The sequence below is a fragment of the Diadema antillarum genome, unplaced genomic scaffold (assembly GCF_040938485.1).
Source record: "Diadema antillarum isolate AM-2024a unplaced genomic scaffold, OU_Dant_1.0 seq00000981_RagTag, whole genome shotgun sequence".
NCBI classification, from domain to species: Eukaryota; Metazoa; Echinodermata; class Echinoidea; order Diadematoida; family Diadematidae; genus Diadema; species Diadema antillarum.
This window is the reverse complement of record NW_027271821.1, coordinates 1,198,050-1,215,356: the sequence shown is the minus strand read 5'-3', so window position 1 is coordinate 1,215,356 and position 17,307 is coordinate 1,198,050. Positions and strand designations below refer to the sequence as shown.

Here is a 17,307-nt window from a genome sequence, read left to right as displayed (position 1 = left end):
ACCACTAACAAGAAGAGAGTTTATCGATTTAGAAAATATAGTCATTTTCATCTGTTCAGTGTTCAGGGTTACTTAAGTACTCAATGAATTTAGTAGGGGACTGGTATAGTACAGTCAATGGGCCTACATTTTTTTTCTTTCTTTTTTTTTGGGGGGGGGGGGATGGGAGTTGGGGATCGGACTTATCTTGACCGCTTTATCAGACTCTCATGCTGCGCTCTTGCCTCATGTGCACACACATCTGACAAAAAAAAAAAGGAAAAGAAAAGAGAGATAAATACACACTAAAGTAGAATTTCGGAGGGTTCGCCCTCTCCCCCCCCCCCCTTTCACGTGCGATGAAACACCGATCAGAAATTTTTCCTGTTATGATTAAAGGACAATTACCAGCAAGACAATATATCGTAATCCGAAAAGAAAGAATAAAAATATAGTAGGCCTAAGCATTAACAAAACTCGGTAACGAAGTTAGGAAACTGACGTTTCTCTAATTTTTACAAAACAGTTCTTGAACGGTCTATGCAAATGAGTGGGAGGATGATGTCATAGCCTCACAACTAGTCATTTCAGTTTGTCTATACAAAATCTTAAATTTTCCCGTTTTTCTTTCCTGTTTTTTTGTGTGTGTGTTCAATAATGTCCCAATAATGTCCGGTTTTAAATCGTAATACACTTACTGATAATTATTTTGATCTTCTTCAGCCAGAAATAACATATTAAGTTTAAAACTTTATATTAAAAAAAAAAATTTTTTCATCAGTTTGGGGATACGATCAATGATAATTATGTGAAGTGATTATAATATCAGCTCACTCATTTAGATACTCATATTAACTGTTCGAGAAGAGTCAGCGAAACTTCACAATATCAAGGTTTAATGCCATTTATTTCCTACAAACAATATTCATTAAAACAAATGATTATGCAATCATTTTGGAAATGCTGCACATGTTTAGAAATAGACCTACATTGAAAAAAAAAATCCACTGCGGGATGCGCTTACGGCGAGTGTGTTCTTGACATGATGATTATGGGATAAAGAAGACACAGAAAATCAGAGATATAGGGACAAGTTTGCAGGGATAAAGGATATAAGGACAGGGACAGACTGAAATTAGAGACGAATACCGGATGGACTAAATGTGCGTATAATAATTGACATTGACATTGACGGGGACGTATGATTGTTGTGTAATGATACTCAAAGTTGTCACTACCCCCCCCCCCCCCCCCCCCCCATGATGACCGGATATGTCACTTCACCTCTGGCCAGTCAATGACCCCTATACCAATACTATATCCACCTCCAGTTATTGACCTCCATCATCCCTTGCGCATACATTGCTGTCGCCCCATCGAACGAAACCCAAACATCCTGCCCTTCCCCCATTGATTGTTGTTGAATCCAAATCCAAGAATACTTCCTTCTTTCTAAAACTAGTCCCGCCTTTGTTTCTATAACAACCAAAGTTTTGCCCTATCAAAACCCTGTCTTTAACACGAAGACTCCACCCCATTCACCAATTCATTGTATGTTGTAACCAATGTGTGATCGATATATACACAGAATTGTATCATTCGAGAAGGAGAAGCTCGAAGAGAGAGGTCATGCCAGAAACAACCTCTCAAATAAACTACATTTGAAAATACATTGCAGCGTGAACGTGTATAGGCCTACCTCTTTAACTAAATCGATCCCAACACAACAGTATATATATAAAATATTAATGTTTTACATACCGATAACATGAGAAGGACATGGGACATTCATTGTTAACAGACGTTATATTATGGAAAAGAGGAGAAGAATCGACCATGATGGTAAACAATAAAATTTTACTCTTTCTTTTCAGACTAGCTCTGAAATTGCCACTACACAGCGTGGTAGAACACCAGCAGGAATAGACAGGATGAGAGAGGGGGATGGAGAGAGAGAGAAGGAAGGAAAGAAAGAAAGGAGAAAGGAAGAAGGGGGAAGAGATGAAAAACTTGACACCAATAATATGCACTGTTCGGCTATGATAACACCTGGCTATTATGAGTTCGACTGAGTTTGTAAACAACTCTTTGTGAGTAATGCAGGAAGGGCTTGGCGGAGTTTGCTTTCTGATGGTCAGACAATGCTCTTCAACATAGCCGCGACGTTTTGTGAATGTTTATAATACAGCGTCTGATGTAGGGTTATTATCTGTCTTGACGCTTTTGCTCTTTTCCCCCAACTATTTCATAATATAGTTCCACCATGCTGTGTAATACATGTATAAGTTAACAGATCGCTTCCATATACAATTTTCGCTACCTTAATCACCGATGTTAATCCTCTGTATACTTTGTTATCTACGAGCTCCTCTATCAATTTCCTTTAGACATCGCTCGATAGCTTGCACCTGGATTACCGAAAGTTTATTACATTTCCTCTACATTCTGACCTGTAGCTACAACAGTTTACCCCCAAAAAGGTCTGACCTGCATGTAGAGTGGCAGACTATAGAACTGCCACGTTGCACGTGAGTCTCTAGCGACGGATGTTGATGACGAGGCCAGAGTTCTAGCCAGCTTGGGGAGAAAACAGCAGGATTGCTCAGGGGTGACAGCGCGGCCACGTCCCCACTCATACACCACGGGCACTTGCCATCCAGCTATCGCAGAAGAAGGAACGTGAATACCGCGACGACCCGGTCCAGTATCATACACATACCTCTTGTCATAATTTGCCTTATCCGTCCACTGCTGGTTCAATCTCAAGTTCGAGGGACTTCCATTGATTGATAGCAAGCTGCCATGGATCTCTACATCACTCTGTTGTTATTTGTTGTGTTGGTTGCATCCTTTGTCAAGGTGAGTGTATAGCTCATGCAAACGATTTTGAGAGATGCCTTATCGATATTCTTGAGATGGGTCTTGCCTGTCGTCTCGTTACCATGCATCCTTTACACAAGTTATAATTTTCATGAATTTGAACTTTCGGGATCACTTACACAGTCGTGAAATAATATATCGTGAATGTCTTATGTTTCCCTTTCTTTCTTTAAACCAAACGCAATTACCAAAAATTTAAACGTGCATATCAAACTTTCATATCAACTACAGTTTTATCTCTGATGGTTATAACTATACACAGCCCTGTCGCCGTACACGAGTGTTGCACGGCGTCTGGTCGGGCTAATGGTTTTGTAGAATTAATGGTTTTGCGATAGCAGCGTCTAATTCAAGTATTCATAGTATATTGAGCATGTTGAGACTTCATCTGTCCTCCATGGAAACGATATGGAGTGCAATAATGATTTGTAACATTATTTATACACCATCCACATCCGATTACTTCAAGACTCCTGATTATCTGCGAGGTTTTCAAAGGCCCGAAGTTCTTTGAGTTTGAGTTCGAAAATATAGGGCCTACTACACCCTAATATTCTTTATACTTCAAAAAGTTCAGAATGGCGATAAAGAATATATGCGATATACAAACAAGGGTTTCAACAGTGACAAGTAACATTCAAGTCAACAAAATAATCATTGCCTATTTTTAATGTCTATGCTGACATGAAAGGGTTCGTGTGTGCAGTGTGTGTGAGTTTGTGTATAGGGCTGACAAAAACTCCGATATTTCTGACCCCGGAAAATAAAAGGTCACAGCTACATACCATACCGATGGTTCGGCACCTTGCGAAGCGATCAGCATCCACGCTGCCACGTTGCATACACAAAATAGTGCATGCTCGATCTCCTTCCCCCTCGTATCAAAGCTCTTGGCATGTTTTTTTTTTTTTTTTTTTTTCCGCTCACAGTGTCCATTCATTCTTCCCTTCCGCTCTGCTTGCTCCTCGTGCAATCACTTTTATAAAACGGGAGGGTCTTTGACAAAGACTACAATATTTATGGCCTGTTCTCACCTGTGTCCCATGAACTTTTCCAAGTGCACTTCGCAGATTTCAACCACACGGGTTTTCTTCCCCACTGCACTGGCAGTTTTCCCCTCGCCTTCTACTTCATGAATTTGTTTCTTTTCAAGCTTTTTTTCTTCTCATTCTTAAGTTCTTTTCTTGAATCATCCTCTCTCCTTCACTGTCTCTGTCTGTGTCGGTCTCTTCCCATCTTGTGTTTTATCTCGCGCTATCTCCGTCTATAAACAATGGTAATATTAAAGGGATGACATAGTCTTGATTGAGACCTGGCTTCAGGTTCCTAACATTTTTGGTGAGAACCTCTTATGAAAGCGCATATATGTATAATATTCCACGAGGAATTCAGCGTTTATTTGATGAAACTTTGTTTTGAAATGGATGAGATATCCAAAACAAGCGATAGGCGCTACTAATCATAATGAAAGGTGGGACCCATAGTACCCAACTTATAGGATCTCGATCTTTGTTTTACTTTGTGGTTTTTGGATATCTCAGCCATTTCAAAAACGATTTTCATCAAGTAAACTTTGAATTCCTTTTAGAATGGTATGCTCTGTAGCATTTCACATGTAGTTTCTTAGTATCTTGCAGAAAGATACTCATTCTCTCGGTTCTGAGTCTATATTAGTCACCGCAATCAGACGTCTAGGCCCCCCCCCCCCCCCTTTCCGCTTCCGGTGAGGGAAGGGGGGGGGGTGCGAATGGCGGCCTTATATAGTGGAGGTGGGGCGATTGGTGCGGTTAATTTAGTTTTTATGGATACGACAATGTAATCGGACAAGTTAGGGAATACGTCTAGACAAACTCACTTCCCGTATACTTTTACATGTAGTTGCCAATATTATGCTCCACTGCCGTCAGTGTGACCCTTGAAAATTTAAACTCATGAGCACATGGCGACGATGCTGATTTCTCCGTCCTAGTTACTTAAAACGATCAGATCAGGCAATTGATTGGAATAAGACCAAAATAAGCCATGTTATATCAAGCCTTTTGCCAAGGCCCTCACGCTGACTACCACCATTATTATTATTATAAGTATAGTAGCATTATCAATGCTATTGTAATCATCATTGCCACCACTATCATTATCATTATTATCCCTGCGGCATAGGCCGATGACCCCGAGGCGAAAGCCATGGTGACGCACAAGGTCTCCTTCGACATCAGCATCGGAGGCGAGCCGGCGGGCACCATCGAGCTCGGACTCTTCGGCGAGGTAGTCCCCAAGACCGTGGCCAACTTTTTCACCTTCTCCGACCCCAAAAACGAGGAGAACTACGTCAATACAAAGTTCCATCGAGTGATCCGGGAATTCATGATCCAAGGTATCGTTTTCGACTCACCAGCCCACCCCCCCCCCCCCCCCAAAAAAAAAGAAGAAAAAGTAAAAACAAAACAAAAACTAGTGATGCAGCACTGGACACTTTTTACTCATAGTCTAACAAACAAACAAACAAACAAACAAACAAACAAACAAACAAACAAACGAACAAAAAAGCCAGAAAACCAATAATAGTAGGGGCTACTATGTAATCCCATGAGATTTTTGTGCCAAAATTAATTTTTTTGGCCAACTTTGTCAATTTGGGGGTGCTGAATCCAAAAAACTTTGGTTCCATTTTTTCTGACCACGTCTTCAGCCGCCATTTTGAATTTCAAAATGGCCGCCATAGCAAACTGTATTTTTATCCATATCTCATTAAGTGAGCATTGTAGAAGCTTCAAATTTGGTGCAAGATGCATGGTTGTGATGTCAGACACTCTGGTATATCTTTTTCTGATATTGTGGATTGTTTTGATACAATTTGTTGGCTGCCATCTTGAATTTCAAAATGGCCGCTATAGCAAACAGTATTTTGAACCACATCTCATACACGAGCATTGTAGAAGCTTCATATTTGGTGCAAAATGCATGGTTGGGATGTCAGACACTCCGATATATCATTTTCTGATATTGTGGATTGTTTTGATACAATTACTAGGCTGCCATCTTGAATTTCAAAATGGCCGCCGTAGCGTTTTTATGCATATCTCATGTTGCAATTACTGTAGGAGCATCAAATTTTCAGTAATGCACATGATTGTGGTGTCTAACGTTCCAGTACAGCTGTTTCCTATTGTAGATCATTAGATAGGTCACCATCTTGAAATTCAAGATGGTGGCCAAAGAAAAACATAATACATGTAATACTGTAACTGTGGTAAGAGCCATAGATGAATTTGCCAAAATTGTCCTAGTTAGACCGAATTCATTTTCAGGTCACGCAGAACGACAGCCATTTCTTAATTCAAAATGGCCGCCATAAATTCAGACTGTAAGGACGAGGTTCCAATGACGTCATCAAGTCATCCTGAGGGGCAAAGACTGCGTAAGGAGGGGGGGGGGGGGGGGAGGGGAAGGGTCCCATACCACTTCCCATAAGACTAGTGTGGGCAAGTGTGTAAGCGTTACATCCCACGTCCCATAATAGCCAAGCGGGTATGTGGTTCGCGTACACGTGATTTGTTTTGCCTCTCAGGCAAGACATTATTTGTTGTCATGGAACCTCGTTGATATTTATTTTTAATCCCAGTTATTAAATAGTTGAACAAAAGCAAGCATTGATACGATTAGAGGTGATCTTTAAAAACTTGATACCGCCTCGAGAGAATAAAGACAAACAAGGAAAAGTCTCGCAATGGCAAAAAATGCCATAGTCACCCTACCAGGCATCCCACTCACAAGCGTGTTTGTTGACCACAAAATGAAACAACTCATCAGGGAGCTCATAATTGCTGGATGTATTTCTGGAATAACACAGAATGAATAAGGAATGCCAATGAGTAGATTTTACCTGATTGCCCTTGTGTGGGTCATCCTCAATTATCAAGACTTCCAAGATGATTACTGATGTACCGCCAATGATTCGAAAACTAAAAAGGAGCAATAATAGCTCAGTTCTGTGGCACTTTGGATGCATCAGAATTCCTCAACAATTTAGAACATCATCGCACGAGGGCAATCTCAAAAATTTGCACTGCATTGAAACTTATGAATATGGTGCTTGGCAATCAGATATCGGAAACATTCAAGGAGGATATTCTAGAAAGCGATGAAAAGGGAAGTTTTCATGTTCTGTACTAAGAATTTGTATCTGAAAGAATTAAACAAAAACCAAAAAAACAAAACAAACCCTGTCTGGGATAATATGAGAAAAGATCTGTCTGGGATAATATGAGAAAGGCCAGACATTCAGCTCTTGCAATTGAAATACATTGTGTAAGATTGGATCAAAAAGTCATTAAGCTTAAGAGGACCACTATCTTCTTATAACGCTTCTACTGGTACAGCAATCTGATAGACTTGTCATTATCGAGTCATTACTGGACGATACAATTATCGGAAGTTATATGAGTTCTACTGTTCTAAGTAATTCCACAGTGACTCTTCATCTAACAATTTCATGGCCTTCTCTTCCATCTGACACAGAACGGGGAAAAAAAAGAAACAAAGGGTTCATCAAAGATACCATGGGAGTTGTCACCCGTCACAACGAGGAAGCTGATATCCTCATTCCATTGCATATATTAGATGCTACTTCAAGAGCAAAACATAGAATTTCAGAGATATTGATGATCATTACGTATTAGACACTGACATTTTCATTCTCCTAATGGATCTTTGCTTTACTTTTAAAACTGCATCGTACGTTGTCTGCTCCATCACTGGAAAAGGAGATGATATAGTACAATTGACACTGTTGAGAGATTATGTTCTGCAAATTGTTGCGAAAAACAATTGTCTGCTTGGTCATGCCTTTCATGGCACAGGCTGAAGTTGAAAATTTGAGGATGTCTCAAAGAGCAGATGGATCAAGAATTCTCTAAGCCTTGAATCATGCAGAATGTGCAATGAAACAGCCCATGCCTTCCAGAAGTTGGGCGTGGATGACTTCAACCTGGACAATTTGCTCTCGTAGAATCTTGATACAACACATCCAGAGAACAAAACTCGTAAACCTTCACACCCTAATTTGTGCCTCTACTTCAGGGGATTATTATGTGGTACATTGTCGTTATTTCCAGCAGATATACATTTATAAACTGTGCAAGTAAATGCTTTGAGCTCCCGGTCGATACACCAACGGTATAGCCACAGAATTCATTATCATGTTCATATGGCAAGAAATGCAAAAGTCATTGTTTCTGGAAGAATTTAGAACCAATCCTCCACTGTGTACAGCCCTATACAAGTGTTGTGACTTCAAAAACACATGCAGGGAACGAGCCTAGAAGATGTTAACTAAGTAAATTTCCGATACACGGCTAATATTGTTTATTTAAACTCCACAACCAAATCGTCTAAATGGGGCATCTAGTTCACTCAGACACAGTTATTGATTCACCTTTGAAAGTTATTTGCTTTGACACTATAATCACATGATTCACAAGTTTTACCCAAATGCAATGCTCTTGAAGGATTGTTTCCCATGGCAGCCATTTTGCATTTCAACGTGGCAGTGTACCTGCAGAAAACAGTCCTGCCTATGCAATGATAATACTATTTTATTGAAGTGATTGACTTCCACATATTTGTAGGTCCTATACATGAAAGTGCTCCAGCATGCTTGAATTTGCAGGATAAAGATCTTACAGCACCAAATATGGGTAGAAATCCATCTTGAATTTCAAAAGTGGCAGCCAATGCGAATAATCCATTATTACAGAATGTATAATTATGTGTGTGTATGTTTGTAAAAGAATGTACAATGTACACCTCCATAAACTTGATATGCCTAAAAGTTGCTTGAACCACAGATATTAGCTGAAAAGCAGCCATTTTGAAAGATAAAATGGCAGCCGCAAAAATGATCTGCAATTTTAGGGAGGGGATCAAAGTGCATCTGAATGTTCAACATCATGAGCCCGGTTTATGCCCGGAATGTGAACTTTCTGTATTGTTTACAACATGAAATATGGGTCAAAATATGCATTCTGGTATGGCGGCCATTTTGAATTTCAAGATGGCCACCTACTAGTATAATATCAAAATGGACAGAAAAAGATGTTTCAGAAAGTCTGATAGCATACGCATGCTCTTTGCCCCTACTTAGAACCTTACACACTGCATATAATATGAGATATAGGCCCAATTACATATACTATGGTGGCCATTTTGAATTTCAGGATGGCCGCTAACCAAAATGATCCATCATTTAAAACAAAAATGTATATGTTGGCATGTCTGACATGCTTTTTGCCTCAAATTAATACTTTCCATATTGCTTACAACCTGAGATACAGGTAAAAACACAGTTAGCTATGGCGGCCATTTTGAATTTCAAGATGGCAGCCCTCAAATTGTATTAAACACTCTACAATATCAGGAAATGGTGTATCAGAATGTCTGATATCATAAACATGCTTTTTGCATCAAATTTGAACCTTCATTGATGCTCACATTATGAGAACTGGGTCAAAATACAGTTTGCTATGGCGGCCATTGTGAAATTCAAAATGGCGGCTGAAGACGTGGTCGAAAAAAATGGAACTAAAGTTTTTTGGATTCAGCACCCCAAAATTGACAAAGTTAGCTAAAAAAATCAATTTTGGCACGAAAATCTCACGGGATCCAATATTTCGACATAGCAGACCGTACTATAACATTTTTGTATGGTTTCTGATTCCGAGGGAGGGGTGGGGGGGGGGGGGTGCCCTTGACCCCAGCATTAGCACTACACCCCTTCCTGCACTATTACAGCAGTTCCTCGGCTCTGTATAAGAAGACCACAAGCCATATTGAACCACTCTCATCCCCCTTTTATTCTACCTTCTCCCCAAGCTTGGTCATACCTTGGCACTATTCGGGTCGTTACAAAAACTTTTCTCTTAAGAATTTTAAGTTTAATCGACTCTTATTCTCTATAATGACGCATCATGAATTTCCTGCAGCTCAAACACTTTATGCAGGACCTATCTTATCTTAAAGAAAAGGAAATGTTGATCAGTTGGGTCAGAAATGTGCCGGAGCTCATCAATGGACTGGTGCTGTTAGCTGTTGTGACTCAGACATCTGTATGATTAATTAATTCGATCTGACTCTATCGACTCTGTTTCCTGTTTCGTTTCACATGGTCAAAATAGCGTAGCCTAATGACTGATCTGAATTAATTTCCCTGTGTGATGCCTATGCTCAAGCGAGCTTTAAAATGAAAAGAATAGAATTAGTAAAATGAATCAACCTATTACTGGTCGCTGATCAAAAATCATACTTGGGAAATCGAAAAGTCAAAGAAATTAATGAAATCTGAAAATACGAATTTCTGTTAGATTTTTGAGTATATGCTACAAACGTCATGCGCGATTGCAAGTCTTATAACGATTTAGAGCACATTAATAATCTTCAGTCAAATTCATACGTGGTGCTGAGATTGTGTATTTCGAGTTGATAAAAATCATACCATAATGAAAGAACTGGTATAGTGTTACAAAATATACCATTATATTGCATCAGTTTGACATTGTCCCACACTATTTCATGGAGACTCTTCGATAACAGCTCAATCATGACATACATGCGTGGTTGCTTTGGATTATTTCTGTTGTCCCGCACCATGCGTGACTACAGGTATTGTTCGTTTGTGTTCTTTATGCCGGCATGTTGCCGATACCGTGGGATGATTTTTATTGTGAAGTCATGACATCACCGCCTCATCATGTAAGCTGTTAAGAAGGGAAACATCAAACTGCCGTAACTTTTGATTTCCAAAAGTGAATGAAACTTCTTTTATTATGTTTATTTGATTTTGCTTTGATACTTACTAAATCCCGCTTGAATATGGAGTTGGATCGCACTTTCAAAAAATGATGTATGAGTGAAAATTGTTGCCTTGACCATTATCGTCTGTAATTACAGCTGTCACAAATCGACGTTTGCTGTAAAGATACTACGCGCCTTTTCTTATAGGACAACTACCCTCATTTATCTTCTTTTATTTTGTGTGTTGACGCCGATTGTCCCCCGACCCACAGGCGGCGACTTCCTCAGCAGCGATGGTAGCGGAAGCACGAGCATCTATGGGAAGGACCACTTTGACGACGAAAACTTCAAGCTTGACCACTACGGCGCTGGCTGGTTGGCCATGGCTAATGCTGGTGAGAATGTAATAGCCAGATGCATCCAAAGAGGTTCTATTTATCCCTATAGAACCTCTTTAAGTACGTCACATTTTCGGATTGACACTAATGCTTTTCTCGTAATAGTACAAAAACAGAAAAAAAAAATGGTTTACAAGAACCCGCGAATGAACGACTTCCGGGGGGGTTGCCACAAGTGCGTATACAATGCACTCATGAATCATTCATCAAATGAGCCTACCATGAGTATGCATAAAAACAAAACAAAAACAAAAGAAAAACAAAGAAAAACAAAACAAAACACAAACAAAACACAAACAAAACAAAACAAAACAAAACAAGCCTGGAAACAGCTAAAAGGGAATGTACAGTACTGGTTGAGGTGGGGATTCATGGTTTATAACATTCCTAAGTTTGACAATGAGAAACCTCTTAAGAAATATGAAAAAGCATGTGATTTTAAGAAGGATTCAACGTTTATTTGATGAAAATTTGTTTTCAAATGGCTGAGATATGCAAAAAAGTGATAATAATAAAAGGCGACAGGACACGCTTTTATTAGGATCTCTTTGTTTTATCTTCTTTTTGGATATCTCAGCCATTTCAAAACCGATTTTCATCAAATAAGCTTTTGCTTCCCTTTAGAATTGCATGCTCTTTGACATTTCATAGAGTGGTTTCTGAATATCTCACAAAACGTTTAAAGCTGAATCCTCACCTCAACCAGAACTGTACAGTCCCTTTAAATTTTTTTCTCGTGCCAAGTGCATGTGCGTCACCCCACAATAAGACGTTCACGAAGTGACTTCATACCCGTGTAATATTGCTTATGGCTCAGTACTCCCCCTTTTTCCCTTTTGTGTACAGTGGCCTATATGAAGATTGTAGTATGGATACCAGCTTGAGTTATAATGTGCCCGCACAATGACTTGGTCCTGTTATATTGAAAAGGGAACTCCCGGAGAGTCATCTTACTACTACTTAGTTTTGGAAACAAGGAAAACACATGTTATGCAATTCTAAAACACATTGAGCAGATCATTTACTAGCGACAACTGATGAGTGGTTTCTGTTTGTTTCGTTTTGAATTAATTTTGTTTGTAGGGTTAATTAAATAGATTTGATTAGGATAACGCATCGCCGTTCGAAGTGTCGCCATCTCGCCAAATCAGGCAGAGGACGTATAGATCTAAATTAAAAGTTTTATGAGAATATAGATGTCAGTCACATATTGCTCTCCATAGATCCTTATCATGAGCTTGAGGTGATCAGAAGTATAGGCCCTATAGGATCAACAAGGAGGTTTGGGGGTATGATGTTCCTGTACTCACATTTCGGCGACGTTCATTGCGTCCACTTCAATTCATTGGAATTTCAGACACAATAAACACGATGATATAATCATCAGCAGCACTTCCAAAAAGGGGTTGTTGAAGTTGAACAAACATTTTCACTTCTTATGAAGTCTGTACCACAGCACGAAGAAAATAGATTTTTTGAGTAGCAGGTATTGTACTTAAAAGATTACCAGTGATGTGTATTCGTCAATGATTCATCTCAAATAATGACATCACGAATAGAAAGTACATGTAAAGAAAAACGCATTTTATAAGTTCGTCGTGAAGTGTTCCGACGCGGGACTGAAAAGTAAGATCTGAAGACTACCATGTCGTACGGTCTTTCGTTCATCAACTACAGGACCCAACACAAACGGCTGCCAGTTCTACATCACGACGGTGAAGACGAAATGGCTGGACGGGGCCCACGTGGTCTTCGGCAAAATCATCAGCGGCATCGACACCCTGGCGGCCGTCGAGCGCACAGAGACGGACGTCAACGATAAGCCCATCAAAGACGTCGTCGTCACGGCCTCGAGCGTGGAGGAGCTGGCTCCCTTCGACAGGTTCGAAGTGGAGAAACTTGGTGTGGCCATGCCCATTATAGATGCCGAGTAGAGAGCAGTGGATACGCGGGGGAAAGAGAAGTTCATTTCATTTTTAGCGCAGCTTTTAGGGCAATTCCGAACCCGTTAAATTAAATCTTACAAGAAAGAGCAAGATTTTGTAAGCACAACAGCGACATTCTGATCAAAATTCAAAAACAAACAAACAAACAAACAAACAAATAATGAGATTGTGAATTGTTAAACAATAATGGAAGTTGTAAGGCGATTACATTATGAACTCACTCATTTTGTATTTTCATATTGACTGTTTTTCATGAAATTGTTGTGTAAAAATTAGCGAAACATGAAAATATCACAACTTCCCCATTTTTTTTTCTTTGTCAGATTTTGATCACATTTTCACTTTTGTGGTTATCAAATTTTACTCTTTTTTCAGACTAACATTTAACTGGTCCCGAGTGGCCCTTTAACTCGAAGGAACTGCGCTGGGGCGTATGCATGTCAATCCGATGTGCTTCGCACTCCTTGAGGAAGAGACCAAGGACCGGACTGGTCCAGTTTTACACTGAATATCTGTAAACTTCTACAGAAAACCACCCATCGGGGATACTTTGTTGACTGTCGGCAGTCTACGTTTTCACAATTAGCACAGCTAATTTCTCCTAAAAAAAACAAACGAACCAAAATAGTAAAGATTGGGGCAATAATTGTAATTTCTCGTGCAAGACACGTTGCCATGATGAGTGCAAAATAACTTTTCACGATTCGTAGGGTGTAGATTCAGTTATATTGCTGCACGCATATAGTGATGCCCTTGTCATGCCAGATAATTGATAAGTGTTCCGACATATCTACCAATAAGACGTTGTCAGCTTTACTTTTTTTCTTGTTAAATTCATTTAATTTTGAAAGAATTCAAGAGTGTCTATGCAATTGCTTAGTATACCTATTAATGACGTGCAGGTTTATTCGCAGTATTAAGAGAAAATGGGAAAAAATGCAAATGTTTCAATGCAAATAACAAGTACTTTCCCACTATAGTTCAACAATATTTAAATATCGATACAAAAGGAGTCAGTAAGAGTTACTATCGGGAGCGTTACAGTTACACTAATTTACATAAGGCTGAAGAAGAACAGGAAAACAAAACAAAAACAAACACGTCGCGACGTTACAGCGAAAAATTAAGACTTGGATGGCGATACCCCTTTATGTTTGTGTTTGACGCCAAAGATATGACTTACACCGTTTGATCCTATAAATCAACGTGTGCGCGATATACATGATAAAGTAACTCCCCACTCACGTAAAATACGTGTATTTTGAGAAGAGCAACAGTACTTTTTATCAAATTCAATGGGGATATTAAGAATAAAATGTATATATTATTTTAAGATGAAACACTTTGTTAAAAACCGTTCAAATAAGTTCATGTGACTTGCAAAATATGCTGATGATTTTTATACAGAGAATTTCGAGTGACTTTCAAGTTTGTTGAACATGACGATTGTACAATGTGTATGCGTCTTTGAGAAAATGCAATGTTCACCGGTACATTTTGCACTGTATTCCGAACACACTCTGTTTGTTGTTGTGGGTTGCTGTTCGTGAGAAATGTGTTCTTCAAATTATGTTGGTAAATTAAGAGTCTTAATTTATTGATGTACTTTCTTGAATATGTCAGATGTAATTGTAATAAAGATACATTCGCACTGATGCCCAATTTCTTTTTGTTTTGGTTCTCTGTTTACGTCAAGAGGAGTTCAATGGTGTTAACAGTTCTGGTTGAGGTGAGGATTTAGCTTTTAACGTTTTGCGAGATATTCACAAACCAGTCTATTAGATGTCAAAGAGCATGCAATTCTAAGGGGTATTAAAAGTTTATTTGATGAAAATTGGTTTTGAAATGGCTAAGATATCCAAAAACAAGGTGAAACAAAGAGATCCTAATAAAAGGTGTGGCCTGTCGCCTTTTATTATTATCACTTGTTTGGATATCTCAAAATTTGAAAACCAATTTTCATCAAACGTTGAATCCTTCTTAAAATTACATGCTCTTTCATATTTCATAAGAGGTTTCTCATTATCTCACTTAGGAGTGTTCAAAACATGAATCCCCACCTCAACCAGTACTGTACAGTCCCTGTAAGTATCACGTTGCTCCTGTGTGTGATGGTGTGTGCGTGTGTGTGTGTCTGTTTTCTGTCGGTTTGTTTGGTTTGTCGAGAGGTTTCGAAGTCAATACACAAATGATTTGTAGAATGCAATGGACCCAAAGCTATGCTGTTGTTCCTTGATTTTTTTTTAATTTGCTTAATCTCTTTAATATATCTATCTCTCTATCTACATCTATCTATCTATCTATCTATATATATATATACGTATGTATGTGTGTATATACGTATCTCTCTCTCTCTCTCTCTCTCTCTCTCTCTCTATATATATATATATATATATATATATATATATATATATATATCACAGAAGAAAAAGTAAACAGAAATAAGGAGGAAAAGAAAACCAAGGTACATGTATATGCAGCTCAAACACTCTCAAATATGTTTTAGTAGTTGGTATAATCAATGAAATGCAACAATAGGCTCAAATTCAATGGTTGGTATTAGTTAGCCATTTTTTTTTTAATTTCTCATAAAAGTTAATGCATATTTACACATACTGGCATCAATCCCGCATAAGATTCTTTCCTCCTTTGCAATGAGAAGGGAAAGGACATGCTTTCACAAAGCCAAGTACATTTCTGCCCACTTCAAAAAAATTATCATTAGTTCTTATAGAGCATATTTTGCTCTCCTTTTCCAATACAATAAACATCTTCAGATAATGAATTGTAACATATGAATATAAATGCTCATTCAATAAGTTTTATTGAGGAATACACGTTTTCTTCTCTCTTTTTTTTTTTTCTAATTCCAAACTAAAGGGAACAGTGCTTATTACTATCATTTTAAGAAACAGAAAGGCAAAGGAGATAATTAGAAAATTTTGCTGTGAAGGGAGTACGGAGAGAGAGTGTGAGACGGTCCAATTTTTAATGTCAATACAAACTAAGAGAAGCATCAGTGTAGATCCTGCCCGACTAATCAATTTAAAAGCAATGAAAAATCAAATCAAGAAAGCAAACCTGAAAACCCACGCTTCATACGAGTGATCAATGCATTACACTGTGAAATGAAAATTGGAAAAAGCCATAATTCAAGACAGTTTCATCGTTTTCGTTTAGCACTTCAAGACACTCTACTTCTGTAGTTCGTAATTGTGACGCTAATTGCTCTCAATGTACATAAAATAAATATATTTGGGTAATATCTCAAACCAACTACCAATCATTTATGATGCAAGCTTAGGCTAAAGTTGGCAATGCAATGACGAAATTCACAGCACTCACGAGACGGAATTCACAAAGTTATTGGTAAACAGCTGCTCCTGTAAAAGGCATCGTTTGCTCTTGAACCATCATGCCTTGGCGCACGTCATCTCTGATTAAGTTTGTGGCACAAAAATCTCACTCGGAGAAATTTTACACTCATTCAAGATGTACGAAAGCAGCATGATAGTGTATAGTCTGCTACAGAGCCACACACGGACCCTCAAAATCATCCCCGCAGTTATTGAGCCTGAATACAAGACTTGTTCCAATAACCAGAACACAACAACAACATCACAGCAGAAATTGCACAAGTCACTGCACAAGTTGAGCCTCCCAACACGACCTCAAAATAAGTCAGATGCTCATCTTTACCTGCTGCTGTTGAATACTACAAATCAGATCAAAGACAGGATGACAAATTTACATTCGGGTCCCATATGGCGCAATTTAAATATTTACGCTCCTGCTTGCAATCTTTGCGTTTCTGAACATGTGGTGACGTCACCTGATTTGTTGATTCTCTGCGGAAAAATGTGGGATATGCACAGGCTACTCGATGGATTGCCTGTTCCTTCAGATGGCTTGCTCATTCAACAGGAGAGACTACACTCTCATCAGGTTCAGAAAGTGTCAACTGGAACTGTTTTCTCAGCCACATACAGCTATAAACCATTTACGATGACAAAGAGAGTACTGTGCAACAATTACTGGCCATGAATATCGATAACGTTCCACATTGTGGCAAATGCTGTCACTACAATGCCAAAGTGACTGTAGTCTTCATTCAAGGAGTTAGCCATTAACCTTAAAGAAAGCCACTTGGAAGTGGTGAAGAGCAAATCAAATTGAACAGGAAAAATTGTGTTCAGGTGACTGAGATCTGCCTAGAACGTTTCACAGGACAGCATTCAGATATCAAATGACATTGAACAGCGCGATCTTGCCTTGCCAATTTCCCTTTTGCAGTATGATTTCCACGCATCTGTTGC

General features: G+C 38.9%; 1 protein-coding gene across 1 annotated transcript; it reads left to right on the top strand.

Annotated features, from left to right (window-relative positions):
* Positions 1 to 2,781: 2,781 nt before the first annotated feature.
* On the top strand, positions 2,782 to 13,089 carry LOC139742169 (peptidyl-prolyl cis-trans isomerase 6-like). Its single transcript, XM_071652740.1, has 4 exons — positions 2,782 to 2,838; positions 5,020 to 5,233; positions 10,920 to 11,042; positions 12,723 to 13,089. Exons 1-4 carry the CDS (start codon positions 2,782 to 2,784, stop codon positions 12,977 to 12,979), a joined length of 651 nt encoding a protein of 216 aa, XP_071508841.1. The 3' UTR covers positions 12,980 to 13,089.
* The last annotated feature ends 4,218 nt before the right edge of the window (positions 13,090 to 17,307 follow it).

Excerpts from the sequence above, each read along its gene's own strand:
- LOC139742169 (XM_071652740.1), top strand. The coding sequence starts at position 2,782 with ATGGATCTCTACATCACTCTGTTGTTATTTGTTGTGTTGGTTGCATCC. Across the intron at positions 2,839-5,019 it reads TGGTTGCATCCTTTGTCAAG|GCCGATGACCCCGAGGCGAA; the intron begins GTGAGTGTATAG and ends CCTGCGGCATAG. Across the intron at positions 5,234-10,919 it reads CCGGGAATTCATGATCCAAG|GCGGCGACTTCCTCAGCAGC; the intron begins GTATCGTTTTCG and ends CCCGACCCACAG.